Here is a 16,162-nt window from a genome sequence, read left to right as displayed (position 1 = left end):
GGTCTCCTCTAAACTTAAATTCAATTCGTAACACAATCTGAATTTCTCAATACAGTAGGCGATGATTGATTCTGATTTATACTGAACACGTTTAGTCATCCTTTGCCACTTCGTGGCTAAATTCTCAGATACGATAAACGTTCATCAGATTTTTTTTGAACCAATTTCAGGCTCCGTCTCTAAGACGTGATAGCGCAGTCTCGAGTTTAACGGTAGGAGATCATCTTAGCAATTGGCGTATGCTTTTTAAATTTTTTAGTCATTCCCGTGCGTGCTAGCTTCCCTTTTCACCGCCGAAAGCTTGAATACTATGACTGTGATCCGGTAAAATATTATCCGTACCGACCATCGGATTTGAATCTGTAGCCTTCAATCATCATAGGAATGATGCGATCAAAAAAATTCGCTTTGATCGGAGGTGGAGCATTGTTATTTCTTTGAAAATGACTTCAGCAACCTCTTGATCGCGACGAAGTTAAGTCACACCGGCGGTTGTTGGTTTTGTTGATCGTTATTCGAACTACCGGCGTGGTTTATTTATCGGATAACGGGTGCCCACATTTTTCTTCCTTTCAAGTTATGGTGCTAAAGTTTTCTCTCGCTGTATTAATCCGTAAGATAAAGTCGCTTCCGAATTTTGATTCGCCATTAAAACTCGGGCTTTACGTTGCATCAAATTCACCCGCCATATCCGCACCGAGACGTGTACAAATTGTTCAAATTCGTCTGATGATATTTTTAGCTAAGAACACACATTCTTCAAACAAAATTACAAAATTTGGCTATTTGTTAATTTAATTTGTTTATAATAATTAAAGCATGAAATAATCATATTATTTGCGTTCTGGGAGTACTCTTGTATCGATTCAAGATGATTTTAATATATGAAAAATGTTGTTGAAGAGTAAATAATTATTTTGTGCAAAATATCGATTTCTGACAACGACATCGAGGCTAATGACTCAAGCGTGCTCCTCTGACATAACAATTAAAATATAAAACAATATGTCAAACGGAATTGACTGCTCTGTCAACTATATCTAGTTGGCACCCACCTCCTCGCACTACCACGTGACAAACAAGTGAATATTAACGTTCTCGGATGGCGGGTATAAGCGCGGTTCCAGTGTAAGTTTTTTGATAAGGCTTATACAAAATAGACACTCATATTATCATATTATACCACTTTTACCATTTCCCTGGGCAGAAAACAATAATTGGCTTGAAAATAACGAGAAAAACGCAACTTTCCGCAATTTTGACCTTCGACCACGTTGTGCGAACTGATATATTTTTTTTTTCTTTGCTCGCAATGTCAGGAATTCATTTGAGCACCTACTAGAAACATTTTAATCCCGAGCACCTTCCACCAAAAATAAAGGAAAGGCCAATATTTTATTTTGTTTCTATACGCTCAGAAACGCATTTTAATATTAACAATATGAAAATTTTTATGTTAGAATTAACTAGTGTTGCTCTTGTTCTTTTGCCTTGAATAGATGAAGAAATTGATGCTGTTAGTATGGAGCTGAAGGAATATAACATACAAATGCCACCATTCCAAAAAATTGGTGGCCTCTTGGCAACGAATATGGAAGGAGATACTGCTGCGTCACATGCTGCCATAATTGCTATTAATCAATCACTCTCTGTACAGGTACTTTTATTAATCAGTCGAAATTAATTTCTTTAAAATATCTTAGTCACTTTATGAATCGTAACATATTGCAGAGCTACCGTGGTAGCGAAATGAAGCTAATTTCTCTATCTCACTTTGATTTCAATGATAAAGAATCAATTTTTCCTGTTTGACTGAGGGAACACATTCGAAGTGTGTCTTTTGTCGAATCGAATATAGTATTTTCGATTAATTTTCGGATCAGTTTATTTCATTCGATTGGCCAGCGATCGAATGTCAAAAAACCGACATTTGATCCGTGTCACTTTCAGATCGGTTTTTTTCGATTCGATCGGCTAAATACTACCTTAAAATTGGTCTTTCAATTTCATTGTCCCGTGCGTCGAAAATCCCATATTAGATGAGCATTAGGTTGAATCGATGATTTACTTCTTTACATCCTTTCTTTTAATTACGTGACCGCAGTCGATCAATAAACTGAAACAAGCATAAATAATAATGATAAACAATAATAAATAATAATATAGTATTAATAATATTAAATATTATTCAATAATAATTATAATTCAAAATAAACTCTTTAATTTTAAATATTTCAAAATTTCTAGAATTTTAAAGAGTTGCAATTGAAAATTGTTGGATTTCATAAATACAGAATTCCAATGTATTCTATTTTTAATATGTACATTCTAGGAATATGTAATTTTGAGATTTTCTTTTCAATTGTTTAATTTTCAATGTTTAAAATAAAAAATTCTTCAATTCGTACCATTTTCAAAATTGAAAAACGAATGTTCAATAATTTTAAATGTGTACATTTTAAAATAATTAAATTTTTAACATCTTTCTTGAAATATGTAATTCAATTGAAAAAATTGAGTATTGAAAATTCTTCAAGTTAGAAGGTTTTGAAGTTGAGGACACTTCTATATTTAATGTGTAAAATAAACTATGATATAATTTTGAGTGTGTTCACATTAAATCTTCACGTTTTGCGATCCCCTGAGTCAGCAAAATCGATTTTTATAAAGGTGCCTGTATGTCTGTCTGTCTGTAGTAGTAGTAGTAGTAGTAGCAGTAGCAATAGTAGTAGTAGTCGTAGTAGTAGTAGTAGTTTTTGTAAGGAATATTCCATAAGATACCCATACTATCAATTGTAGTATCCCGCATCTCCGGCTCGAGTTCTTCCTATTAGAACCCTCACACTTGGCTGCTATATGGCCAAAGCCCTAAGAGCGTAATACCACAGTCTTTTTCCTAACCCTGCAGGATAGCCACCCTACTTTTACATGACCTGCCCGAATTAGTCTGGTCACTAGCTCTTCATTCATCTCCACATATGCCTTCAGGTTTCCCCGGAAGGCCCGCTTCGTTAAATTCCCCTTAATATTTTCTGGGGACAAATCACCTAAGTGATTAAAAATAGCCTCCTTCACCTTCCCCACATCGCACGTTGTGTCGAGATCTAGGATCTCGACTTCTGTGCGCGGGACGAGCTCGCGAACAGATTTTATGTCCCCGACTACCTCCCTAATGGCAGAGGATAATTTCGCTGTGCCATCTGCTGCAGGGCCCACTTCTATGAGGATATCCCCTCTTCTTGTTTCCCTGACTCCACTGACATTGGCGCTAAGGCTGTTAGGGTTGACCTTCTTTTTGAGGTCCTTCAGCACCTCATCGTAACTCAAACCTTCGGTCGGTCTTATGAGAACCGCCTCGGGACGAGCTCTACTTTGCACCTTCTGTTGGTTCCTGGTGGCCTTATTAGCAGGCTTTCCTTTACCTTCCTTCTTCTTTTTGGGGTCGATGTCGCGGCCACTGTAGCGTTTCCGGTCCTCTGCTTCTTACTCTTTGGCTTAGAGCCACTTGCCTCAACGGCACTCAGAGAAATCTCCCTCTCTCGCTACCCATGTTGGGGGGCGGGAGTTTCGATAGCTTCTTCTGTCTGAGTCCCGCTGTGGCTTGTACTTGCCTTCGATTCCTCCATCGTCTTACGAATGATTTCCTTTTCCAGGTTTCCAATTTCGGCCGGTATATAGGAAAGTCTCACCTTTGCTTGCATCCTAACCATAAAGAGATTACGATATATAGGCTGCAGTTCTTCGATTCCCTCCTTAATTCACAAATCCATATTCTGCCTTCCTTCGCAGAAGCTCTGCATGCCGGTTGTGACATTAAGATACTCCTGTAAACCCTCCTTTATCTCGTTTAGCCTTTCCACCACATAGGCCATATCCAACTTCAGCTCCACCTCGGCTTCTTCGCCACGTCCAACGCATCTCTTAACTACGGTTAAGGTTTTCTTGATTGGACGCCATATTTGTCCCACGAGTAGCTAGGGAAATAAAGGTTCACCCCCGCAGAGCCCTGAATGCGGGGTAAGGTCTATAAACTCTAGGAGGCGACCTGGTATCCTAGAGTCACCGTTTGCGACACCAATCCCTGGTGCCACTCAGCCCTCGTCACGGTTGTTCACGCCTTAGCTTGGGGATCTTATTCATCACTACAGACAACATTCCCACAGACATCAATACCACAGACAACTGTGGTGGTACTTGGAGTAGTAGTAGTAGTAGTTTTTTTCTAGGAGCGGAAATCTTGCATAAGACACCCATTCTAGCATTCGTCTTTAATCTAGAGGAAAATCTCAGAATGGGTAGTGTCAGCTTCTTACTGACTAAAACCCCCCCTTTTCCTTGCCAACCCATGCTCCCGGCTTCCTTGTTAGAGTGGCCTCCGTGAAAGGCATTCTTCACATTTTCCTCGGTCGATGATCATTCCGGGGTTTCTTAGTATGTGCCGTGCAGAGGAAGCACCGCGGAATGCTCACGAATTGCGCAGGCTTGTGTCCTTCTGATCCACACGTCCGGCATGCCTTGGTCCTATCAGGACCCACACAGTTCACCGCCCTATGGCCAAAGCCTTGACAGTGAAAACATCGTATGGCCACCGTCTTCTTTCTAACTCCACAGGACATCCAACCAACTTTTAGATTCCTGTACGAGCAAGTCGTCTAACTAACTCTTATCTCAACTCCACATAGGCCTTCAGGTGACCTCTGAAGGCTCTCTTCGTCAAATTCACTTTGAAATTACCAACATCCACGTCACCAAAGTGCTTTATAACGGCTTCCGTCACTTCCTCCACGTCGCAGGTTGTGTCGAGGTCATTGACCTCGACTTTCATACGTCCAACGAACTCACGCACGGAATTCCGCGCACCGACAACCTCCTTAATGGCTGACGACAGCTTCTTCATCTTGACGTCAGCTAAATGCTCCACCTCAATTAAGATGTCAACATTCCTTGTATCTCTGTATCCCCGCCTCGGGTCGAGCTCGGATCTGGACCTTCTTCTGCTTTCTCTTGCCCCTGGAAGCATGCTCTGCCTCCTTTTCCGCTTTGGTGGGAGTCGAGGTCGCTACCGCCGAAGCGTCTCGGATCCTCAGCTTCTTGCTCTTCGGCTTGTAGCAGCTAGCCTTAACGGGTCTCAGGGTGAGCTCTCGCTCTCATTTCCCGTGGTGGGGAGCGGGAGCCTCCACGGCTTCTTCGGTCTGAATTCCGCTGTGGCTAGTATCCCGCCTTGAGCTTCTCTCCAAGCGGGATCTCTCCGTTACCTACTCCATGCGTTTGATGTCTCCATCAAGCCACGTGAACCCATATATGACGCTATTCAATTTAGAAAGCCCCTTCCCTGTTAAATCTTGCGCCTTCTCTATTCCCTGCCTTATCTTCAGGAACATATTTTTCTGGGTGTCGGCGAAAACCTTCATCTCTTGCAAAACTTCCCTTAACTCCTCAATGTGATCAAATGCCTCCTCCTCAGATAGCTCCTCACTTACAATCTTGTATAAGACACCAATTCTAGAAAAGTTCTTTATTATAAAGTCGAATCTTAGAATGGGTAGTATCAGATTCTTATTAACTAAAACCCCCCGTTTTCCTTGCCAACCCATGCTCCAGGAATCCGCTTTCGCATTACTTTAGGAACATGGGTTATAGGTCAATAAGCCGTGTCTCGGCTTCCCGCTGACATTACTATCAAAAGGTATAAACAGTGTTTACCTGCTTGGTATGTAGATCGCTTCAGCTTATCTTCCTCGTCTCTCCTCGGGCTCGCCGGCCTTCGATATGGTAGGTGAATGTCTTGCTTTCCTGACACTCCATAACATAATAATTTGCTGCTTCTGCAATGGTGCGCATCGTCCTCGGTAGAAGAGAGAGGTCTCCACTCTCGGGCTCGCCGGCATTCGGCAACCATTTTTGTCCTACCATCATTCCCGATGGTTGTGCAGTCTCACTTGTTTTACGAACTACTTAGTCTCAACTGCTCTTCCTTCTTTTTCTGGCGAACGACCATCTCAATGTAAGACGCTACAGTGGTCTATGTTTTGATCTGTGAACGATCATCCTCCGATTGGCACCTTTTATAGATCCTTTTTCTCTCCTTAGCTAGAAGAGTAATAGGGATCACTCCCGCTACAACCATTACAGCCGGTACCAAGACCATTCGGTTTCTTTATCAGCTGCCTTCTGAATTTATAGCCAACGCGTGAGCTTTTGGTCTATGGTCTCTCCAAAGTATCTGACGACTTTTGCGGACTTAACGGACACTCCTGTCACATTAAATTCGACTGAATCACCAAAGTGCCTCTATCTCGTGAGTACGACTACTTCAGTTTTACTAGCTGCCAATGAGAGCTTATGTACCTCAAGCCAGTTGTTAATCTGGTTGTTGACATGCTGTACTCTCCGCTGTGCCATTTGAATGTTTCTAGCTAGTATGATTAGCGCAAGATCGTCTGCGAAACCAATCAGCTTAACCCACTCTGGTAAGACTATTGCCAACACTCTGTTGTAGAATATGTTCCATAAATCTGGACCAAGAGCAGACCCCTGAGCCACACCCGCCGTGAACTTTAGTCTATGCTGTCCTGTGGAATCATATCACAATTCCCTGTCGTCAAGGTAATCGCTGATCACCCTGCGTAAATAGGGCGGCACCCTAAACTGAAATTTAAGTGCATCTAGGATGTCAACCCACCTCGCTGAATTAAAGGCGTTCTTCACGTCCAGAGTGACCAGTGCACAGGCATTCCGTATCCTACGATTTCCCTGCCATGCTCTGTGGGTCTCGATGATGACCTCCCTGATCTCTCCAATCGTAGAACGCTTGGTGCGGAATCCATGCTGGTTCTCTGACAAACCACTAGTTTCTTCAACGGCAGTGCGTAAACGCATCCGTAACAGTTCCCCGTAAATGTTTCCGGCATTATCAAGCATACAGAGTGGCCTGAATGACGAAGGAGTGATAGGTAAACCTTTCCCCTTATCTAGCAGGACCAGTCTCTGGACCTTCCATCTCTTTGGAAAGACGCCACCTGATGAACACGCATTAAACATGTTTAGAAGTATGTCAGCATACTCGCCAACAATCAGTTTGAAGATCTCTCCAAGGATCTCATGTGGGCCTGGGGCCTTTTGGTTGCCCAGGGAGTGAATGACACTTCGTAGTTCTTCAATGGTGAAAATCTGAATTTCCTCATCCATCACTTGTATCGGGGTTCGTCCTCTCACAGGATGTTTTGGAAAGAGTCCTTCCACTATCGCCTTTATAATCGAGGAATCTTTTGGAGGTACTGATCCTCCTGTTCCAAGACAGTGGGTGACAATTTTGTATCCCTCACCCCAGATGTCCCTGTCTACTTCATGAAGAAGCGACGTCCTTCCCCTTTTTTTTCTATTTTTAAAAGCCTTACTTAGTGCCCTTTTGGCCGCAAGATAGATTTGCTCAGCAAGACCAACGTCAGCAAGACCCCTCTTGCGATGAGCCTTCCTGTGTTTGGCCAGTGCTTGTCTGCGAAGCTCTGTGATTTCTTTATTCCACCAATAGTTTAGTTCCGAATGCCGATGTCTACATCTTTTAGTCATAGACGCGTCACATACAGTAGTGATCACATGCATGGTCTTATCAACCAAATCCTGTGCCATTTTTCGCGTAGTGGGACATAGAGTATCAAAAGTAGGTCTGCCCATTCTGGCTAGTGTTTCAAGCACCTCCAGACGGTCAAGCTTTGCGACATTCTATCCCCGCGCTTTTCCGCAGTCAGCATGGGCTCTTGCTCCTCCAGAGTGTGGATCAACCCAGAATTTGATATACTGGTGATTGCTTTCAGTGAAATCCTCCAGTACTTGCCATCCTCGTGTTGTTGATGAAGTATCCGTAGATACAAGGGTAATATCTATAATGGTTCACCAGTAGCCACTGCGTCTAAAGGTTGAGATCGTACCCGTAGTAAGGATCGATAGGTCCATCCTGGGCACCATCTCTACCTTACCAACACCTCTATTGTAGGTCCGTGGCATGCACCATTCAAGCGCCTTTGCATTAAAGTCACCTGCAATGATGACTTCTCCATCCATGCCTTGCATGCAATAGTCCGGATCGTCAGGCTTCCGGAAAAATTCAACTATTCCCTAATTTGGTGAAAGGTAAACGCTTACATAAGTGGTGCTTCCACTCCTAACCCAGACGTAGCCATCACCTTTGTCCATATCAACCACTGAAATCATGGCTGTATTTCTGATCCATATGGCCGCAGTACCGGAGTTATCCGAATAACAATTGTGCCCACCCATTCCGCAATATTGCTCTGACATAATGAGCAGATCCGCCCTGTGATCTCGCGCAAACTGCATCAGTTGGTCGTAAGCAAGTCTGCTTCTGCTAAGGTTATCCTGAATGACTACCGCCATCATTATTTAGTCCTTCTAAGTGCATCTTGATACACCCCGCACTTACCGGTACCAGGAGTGTGGTCAACTTTGCCTTCTCTACCGTTCTGTTCAGCACAGATGTAGCAGATTGGCGGTCCAGTGCAGGTGGGGGACAGGTTGCCCTCCTTTCCGCACTACCAACAAGCCGTCCGTCTATCCTTCTAACTTTCATATCACTAACTTTCATATCACCACCTTTTTCATTTTCAAAAAAGAGTTCGCAGGCATCTCTGCCCTCTTTTTCATCCGTCGTTGAGTCCAGATCTCGAATGTCTAGCTTAGCTCGAGAAACAAGCTGACGTACAAGTCCGTTCTCTCCAATAGCGTCGCTCAGAGCCTCGCTGAATTTAATTCTGGCATCCGTTGTTGCTCCCAGTTCCACTAGGACATCACCTGATTTTGTTTCCCTGATGGATTTAACTTATATATTCATTTCCTCAGGCTTAACTTTGCTACGTACCATTCTCAATACGTCAGCATATTGTTTACCTGTTGCAGGTTTAATCAAAACAGCCTCGGAACGAACGCGTTTTTTCCTCCGATCTGTAGCTTTTGAGGATCGTGCCAGAGCATTCCTATTTTCTGTTTGTACATCCGATTCACCAGCTGCTTCCGACTGCTTTTTGCGTCTTCGCCTCTTTGGTTCGACCCATTCAGAGGTTTCTCCCGCAAGTTGGATATTCTTACTTGGACGCAATTAAGAGCCTTCGCCAGGAATAGGCGTGCCCTCAGCTGTCCTCTTGTTGTTTCTTTGGCTCTTTGGAGTTATTGGGTCAATGTTAACTTGTTTGTTCGTATTAGCCAGAGGATTTGGCTGTTCAAGCCCAGACTTATTCAGGGCAACACTGAAGACTTGCAGCGTCATAATTACAGAGTCCCATCCATCTTTTATATTCCTGTCAAGATTTGTCTTTCCCTTGGCTGAGTTATTCATATCAATTATTACATCCGTAAGCTTAGTTAGTAAGTCGCCCAAGTCGTTCTTTTGGCTCCCGCCAAAATCCTTCGAGCCGATATCGGCCACCGAGACTTTCGCCTGATAGAAACCGATAGAGAGATGGATACTCTTTTGGGGTACTACGATTTGAGAAGAACTGCTCATGTTTGGTTTGAAATTCGGGATTCCTTTCCCTATCTGTATTTTGTGCGCCCCGGGTATTTGATTCCCCAGTACCACCCATATCTGGTATGCGTTCCCCTACTTTCAATGCGTAGTAGTATTAGTAGTGGTGGCTTGTAAGCACGATAACTTTCAAAAGAGATGAATAACATATAAGGAATTATTATTACTATCTACTATGTAACCGTATATCCAATTTAAATTACTCAAGTCAAAATTAACGACATATTTTTGTCTATTATTGGATTATTTACAGGTCGCGTAATGTTAAATAGCAGTTTGACGCAGTATTGTCTTCATGTCCTTCTAAACTGTAATTAGGCCGATCGAATCAAAAAAACAAATATCTTTGCACACGTCTAGAAGACATTTTAATAGCGGAAACGTTAAATCGATCTCTATGCCATATCGGTGGTTTCCGTACAGCAGGCTTGGAAAGATTGTATATAAAGAGGAAGTGGTGAAGAGCTATGGTCGACACAGCGGCTGTGGAAGGTAGTGCTACAAACGGCGGTGTGGAGGCACTGTACGGTTCCATCTTCTCCGTACCCGTGAGTTTCCTTGACCTTTTTTGTAATTTTTTTCGATATTGTAGCTCGGACACTCGTCGTTATCTATAGCCTGCTTCCTAACATGGTAATGGTACTGCGAATGAGATAACCAAAGCGATCCCTCTGGGTAAGCTTCACTCGAATCTCTGGATGCTCCCGCTACAACCTAAATCAGACATGCCCAATCTGCGGAAATTCCCGCCAGGAACGCATGTTCAGCATCCACCACTATTTCGGCTGGAATTACTTTTTCGTTACTTTATCATTTTTCTGTATATCTTTCTTTTGATTGCTTTTATACAAAGGATGAGAATTTTAAATATTGCGCGCGTCGAGGAAACAAAAGATTATCGTTTTCGCGCTTGCGTGCTACTTTGCATCTGCTTCGTAAACAAGAAAACTTTCATTTTGGACATATTGCTTTAAGCGAATCCGACACTTCGAATTTAACTTTTGTTTAATTTTAAAAATTCGATATTATATGAGGATTGGGATATGGTTGATATGATTGATGATTGATGATGATTTATTATATGATATGATTGATATGCTTGATGATTGGGATATGAAAAGTAACTTAAGTTACTTTTACTAGTAAATGTATCTTTAACATGTTAATTTATTGAAAAAGTAACCGCAACGGTAACGAGATACTTTTTTGCAAAGTAACATAACTGTAACGAGTTACTTTACATAGAAGAATTTACCCAAAACTGTGTGATTAGAGACTTAAAGTGAATTTTTAAACTGTAACATCAACGTAGTAGGCCATTTCTACCTTCTCTTTTTAATTACCTTCATTGTCAATAAATGTAAAAATACTAAAATAAAATAATTAAAACTCTAATCACTATTACAAATTTATATTCAAAAGTTAGTCGCCCCAAGTACCCTGTCAGATATTTCGTATCTGCGGTGCTGTTTGAGTCGGAGAAGAGAGCATCATACACGCGTCTACCACCACTCTCGCTCTCCAGCGGAAATAGTGTTAAGCGCAAAACATCTTCCTGGCGGGAATTTCCCCAGGCTGGGCATGTCTGACCTAAACTCTCATAGAATCTTGGGCGTTGATAGATTGTTTCTGTCTGGGTCTAGCGAAGGGAAAACAATAACCTCGCAAGCGCCGCCGGTGCTGCTCTAGTGAATTCCTCACATCCATGGCGTTGCCTCTCCCGCTGCCTTAAGCTGTCTTTCTCCCGCTATCGTTGATTCATGGCGATGGCTTGAAAAGTGCCAAAACAGGCCTTTAGTTACGACGCTCCATAAAAGTAGAGATTAGCTCGGTGCTACTGCCTCAGAATTTCCACTCGAGGAATCTTTCAGTCTGCAAATTTATAGACTCGATATTCCACCTGCTGTATCGGTGCTGTGTATGATGCAAAACCTCATTCCGGAATGGATGGTGGGAGAACGCACAGTTCTCTTTTTGAAGAAGGGCGGATGGTCTGATCCAAAAATAATTACATACTAACAACTTGCTTGCACAAGCTATATTAGGTCTCCTTGAAGATTTTTTATGCACTTCAAAACTCTCTGCCGAAATTCTCCATTGTTCTTCAACTATTATTGTGTTTGGGATCTCTGCAATATTGTTAGCCTTACAACTGATTTTCGTGATTTCGGAACTATGTAGAGAATTACAATGATTTTGAATCATTTCCTTGTTGATTCTGCAGTGACTGAAAAAGATTTAGAAAGTAAATAACCCCTCCGATGAAGTTATTTGGAGAATTAGACATATATGGCGCAATATGATCTAACCAAGCAGATGAAAGAAAGGCGTTGCAGAATTTCGGGTGCACCTGCTAATCGACAGGTGCACCTGGAAAACGTAGCATTCTACTAGGACCATCTATTGATGGCATCAGATAAGCAAAGAATGACAACGAGCAATTTTCTAAAGTGAGAACGCATACGTTAGTCGGCTGTTCCGTAGCTTCACATTTCATGCCGTCAAGGTGGCTACTGAATGATTGATTTTGAGTTTCTTCATAACAATATTCTGGTTTCAACACATAAGTCTTACAAACTGACGAGATTATTTTTTATACATGAGACAATAACACGATAAAGAGGCAAACAGAGTGTTTCTCTGTAAGGCAGCGGAGAATGCTGTTGAAATATATATGATCTGACTTCAATATCAGGTTTGAGGAAAATGTATCAAACATTATGTACCTTGAGTATTCCCTGCTGAAAGCCCGAATAGAGAAACCCTTGGAGAACAACTTCATAGAATAGCTCTTCGTCATGAGGCTCTTCGAAACTTTTCAAAGAAATGTTGAGATACAGTCGGTGTCGATAAAACTGACCTTCGGTTTCCCTAAATAATGTTCACCAAATTCTGGGGATGAGGGTTTTCATTTTTGCTTGCCGGCTTTTCTCTGGTCTATTCGTCCTCCTAAATTCACCGTTCTCCCCTGTTGGGCATCTGTTCTTAGTTAATCTAAAAATTGGTGACATGCGAATCCTTGAAACGAAGTGGTAAATGGTAATGGAAATGGTAAATGGTGGTAAATTCGAATAAAAGTTTGAAATATAATATAATTTTCCTTAAATTTAATTCTTTCGAAAGTATTTCCTCTCTAAAACGTGTCTCAGGATCAAGTGTCCGGACTTTAGAGATTTCCGGAATCAGATCAAAGTAGTGGAAATTCGAAAACTTTGATGAATGATCGGACCGTTAAACCCATACATATTCTATATAATGGAACATATAAACTTAGTAGATGTTATATCTTATGTACCAATAGTCGTAATGCATACGGAATTATTGCCTAAGCTTTATGCCAAAACTTTAAATTATTATTTTAATTCATAAGTGAATAAGGTCTGCACGAGTCGTAGAGAATGGAAAATTTTTTGTCTTAATCCTCAATTTCATGCTATTCTTATTGCTATAAATAGATTCGCAGTTTGAGCAATTTTTATAGTTTCATGTTATTTTTTTAAATGTCCTTTGATTGGTCAGATTTGATAATGTCTGGTCTTTCTAATGTCTTGGGATGAATGTCGATGCTAATGTTCCTCGTTCAAAAATTCCTCTGCTCTCCTGTTGGGTGTTTATTTTCTGCGATTGATCTTTGTTTCGCAGACGCTTTTGCACCACAAAGCTTGTAGTTTTGTCATATAACCTCTGCTCTTTGCTAACACCCTGAAAGCGTAGCAATTAAACAAATCATCCTTCAGTCGATTCGTCTGTTTAAATGACCATATTATAACGGGTCCGTCGCATTATTTTTTATCAGTATGACCTCTCTAAACTCTAGGCTTGACGACACTACTGTTCCAGAAATTTTCAGGAGCTCTTCGCTTTCGCTGGTTTTGAATCGCATTATAAACTGTTAAACTTATCCTGGATCCTCAATAGCTAGGGATGGGGTCAGCCATCTGAGCCCCACATGCGACATTATGGTCATTTAGACAGTAAGTTTCTCCGTATTCCAGAGCATCTTTTAAGAAACCACAAGCTGTCGTTACATTACATCCTTACGATATGTTTTTATTTGCAACTATGATTTTTTTTTTTATTTCAAAGGATGAGAACGCAACCTTAATAAAGTTGAAGAACATTGCAGCTTGTTTCAAGAATATCAAGAATGAGAACATTAAGTATTATTATAATACGTTGGTGGAAGCGAAAGAAATGAAAGCGCAAGCTGCTCTCAATAGAGTAAGTATTAATTTTTTACTTATTAATTTAATGCTAATTGAGTTTGCTTATGGAGACTGTACGCAAATTCCGGAATGCGCAGGGAATCTAAATATGAACAAAGAAAGCTAGAATTCTGAAAAAATTGTAAATGTCCTTTAACGGGACTTAAGATTTTGTTGAATTTACCATATTATTGTTATGGATAAAACATTCAAATGTGTTCCTTACCATGACACAATGTCTATTAAAATCCATAATACAAAATATCTATATTGTTCTTGCATTTATCCTCACTGTTTTTACTGATTTTTTTAGCATCAGATAGATAGCATCACATACAGTATTCGAAGAAAGCTGGCAACATACCATATACCGGCCATTTAATAGACTGTATATTGACAGAAATGTTCAACGCAAGAGCTAAGTGCCAAAGTGTGTCACTCATTAATCCCCTTCTCATATTGTCTGCGGTAGAGAGTTAATGAAAGTGCAAGATCTAAATAATAACATTCTTTTCTTATGAGCAAAGTACGGCTCTAGATGGTGCTTAATGTGTGCATCGCGTTGTTTCCCTTTTTGTTCTTGGTACAATTTAAGTATTACGCTCTTTATCACTACAATTTGGTTCCACAGTGGCTGCAACAGTGTTCAAAGTGCAGATTTGAATTGTGTAATTTTTCCAGCACTTCTAAAGCTTCTGAAGACAATATGTCAGACTTCCGACAGCGCTCAGCTGCCATCATTAACAATTGGTGCATGTTCTTGCGTGCAGTGAATCAATCTTTAGAGGAACACCGGATACAATCTTCTGTTTAACTTGTATTGTATTTAGCCATTCGGCCTACATAAATGTCGATTTACCCAAAAACCACTCAAAAAACTGAAAAGAGAACAAATTGATCTTCAAATGAGAACTAATTATTGTGTTTTATGGTAGAGTATTAAATCTGAAAGTACAGTTTTGATTGGAGACTCTAATTATAAATAAATTTTTGATTGTTTTCTAATGTTAAAAACGAAGATGTGGGATCACAAAAGCGGAACGAGAATTTCTGGTTTTAAAAATTAAAATAGCGTTTCCTCAAACGTTAAATGAAAATCTTCGGCCTAATCATTCAAGATATTTTTACATTTAAGAAATTCCTCTATTTAATCCTAAACCTTTAACCCTAACTGTATTAATTCTGAATGTCCAGGACTTAATTTTTGAATTTAATTATTTTTACTTTTTCTGTAAGCCATACACAATTTCCAAATGCTTGTGGATTTTTGAGCTCATTCTGGGATTTAATCCAATTTTCCTAGAATTACAAAAATCCACACATTTAGGTTAGTGAATCGTTTACACTTGATTTTATGGCATTCTACTATCGAGAATCTCTTTTTGCAATTATCTCCCGAATGCCAACGGGTTGAAAATCCTACTCAGATTTTTTTAAATTGTAGATCACTGACAACTGAATATTTTTTACTAGCACAGATTTCAATTCAATAAAAGTATTTGACATTATTTGCTACCTTATGGATTAGGTTCTTCATCTCCCAAATTAAAACGGGTTGTATAATAACTTTATTTACTGTTCTCAAGAATTGACACTTTTAATTTTAAAAATCTGTGAAAACACTTGCACAATTAAAAATAATTTATAAATCTCTTATTATCTTTTTTACACTTAGTAATGGGTTTCTTACTCAAGGATATTATTCCTCTGCTAAATCTTGGACATTGATTGATAGAAAGAAGAATCTCATTTGAAACCTATGGAATGCTATCTATTGTTCTCGAACGGGTACCGAGCTCGTTTTCGCGCTTTCGCAAAAGCAGCTGCTCGTAGAGGTGCTGAGCGAAGAGTGTACTTCCTCGATCAGTCCTCGTATCGTGCAGGTCTCTCCATTCTTCAGACACGTTCATCCCCTCTCTTTTTCATTAATGAATGCGCACGCAATTATCGGTTTTCCTTCATTTCGGTCCCGTTTCACGTAATAGCTACATTCTTAAGATACATATATTCCTTTCGGTTATGGATTCATGAGAGGTCATTCAGTAGCGTAATATAAATATTAATCTCCCATCGAATATTAATCTCGAATGCCTAGAGTTATGAAAAAATTAAAGTTTCACATTTTTTGGTTTCATTTGATCGGTTCATCAAACTTGCGGTTCCTCATTCTTTTTCGATTAACATTATTTTGTTTTTTTCTTCTAATTTCTTATTTAAATAATACAACTTCCTTGTTGTTTCTATAGGTTGTATCTTATAATATATTTATATTCCTACTGCATATTCTATCTTGTCTAAATTTTTATTCTTTTTTTAAAAGAATTTTTTCATACAATTTTTGTTTTATAACTATTTTCATACTTTACATGTTTTCTTATTCACATGCTACTTATTAAGTAATGTTTCTTATGTTTCTATT

At 40.1% G+C, this 16,162-nt stretch overlaps 1 protein-coding gene across 3 annotated transcripts in view; it reads left to right on the top strand.

Moving 5' to 3' along the window:
• LOC117168711 (ras GTPase-activating-like protein IQGAP1) overlaps positions 1–16,162 on the top strand; it is a 343,802-nt gene that overhangs the window by 108,791 nt on the left and 218,849 nt on the right. For all 3 annotated transcript variants that reach the window (XM_033354418.1, XM_033354419.1, XM_033354417.1), the window contains 2 exons: positions 1,500–1,657; positions 13,625–13,759. In XM_033354418.1, the coding sequence (XP_033210309.1) occupies positions 1,500–1,657; positions 13,625–13,759 (293 nt within the window). The remainder of the gene's footprint in view (positions 1–1,499; positions 1,658–13,624; positions 13,760–16,162) is intronic.

Source organism: Belonocnema kinseyi, chromosome 3 (assembly GCF_010883055.1).
Source record: "Belonocnema kinseyi isolate 2016_QV_RU_SX_M_011 chromosome 3, B_treatae_v1, whole genome shotgun sequence".
Lineage (NCBI taxonomy): Eukaryota > Metazoa > Arthropoda > Insecta > Hymenoptera > Cynipidae > Belonocnema > Belonocnema kinseyi.
This window is presented reverse-complemented; position numbering and strand designations above follow the sequence as displayed.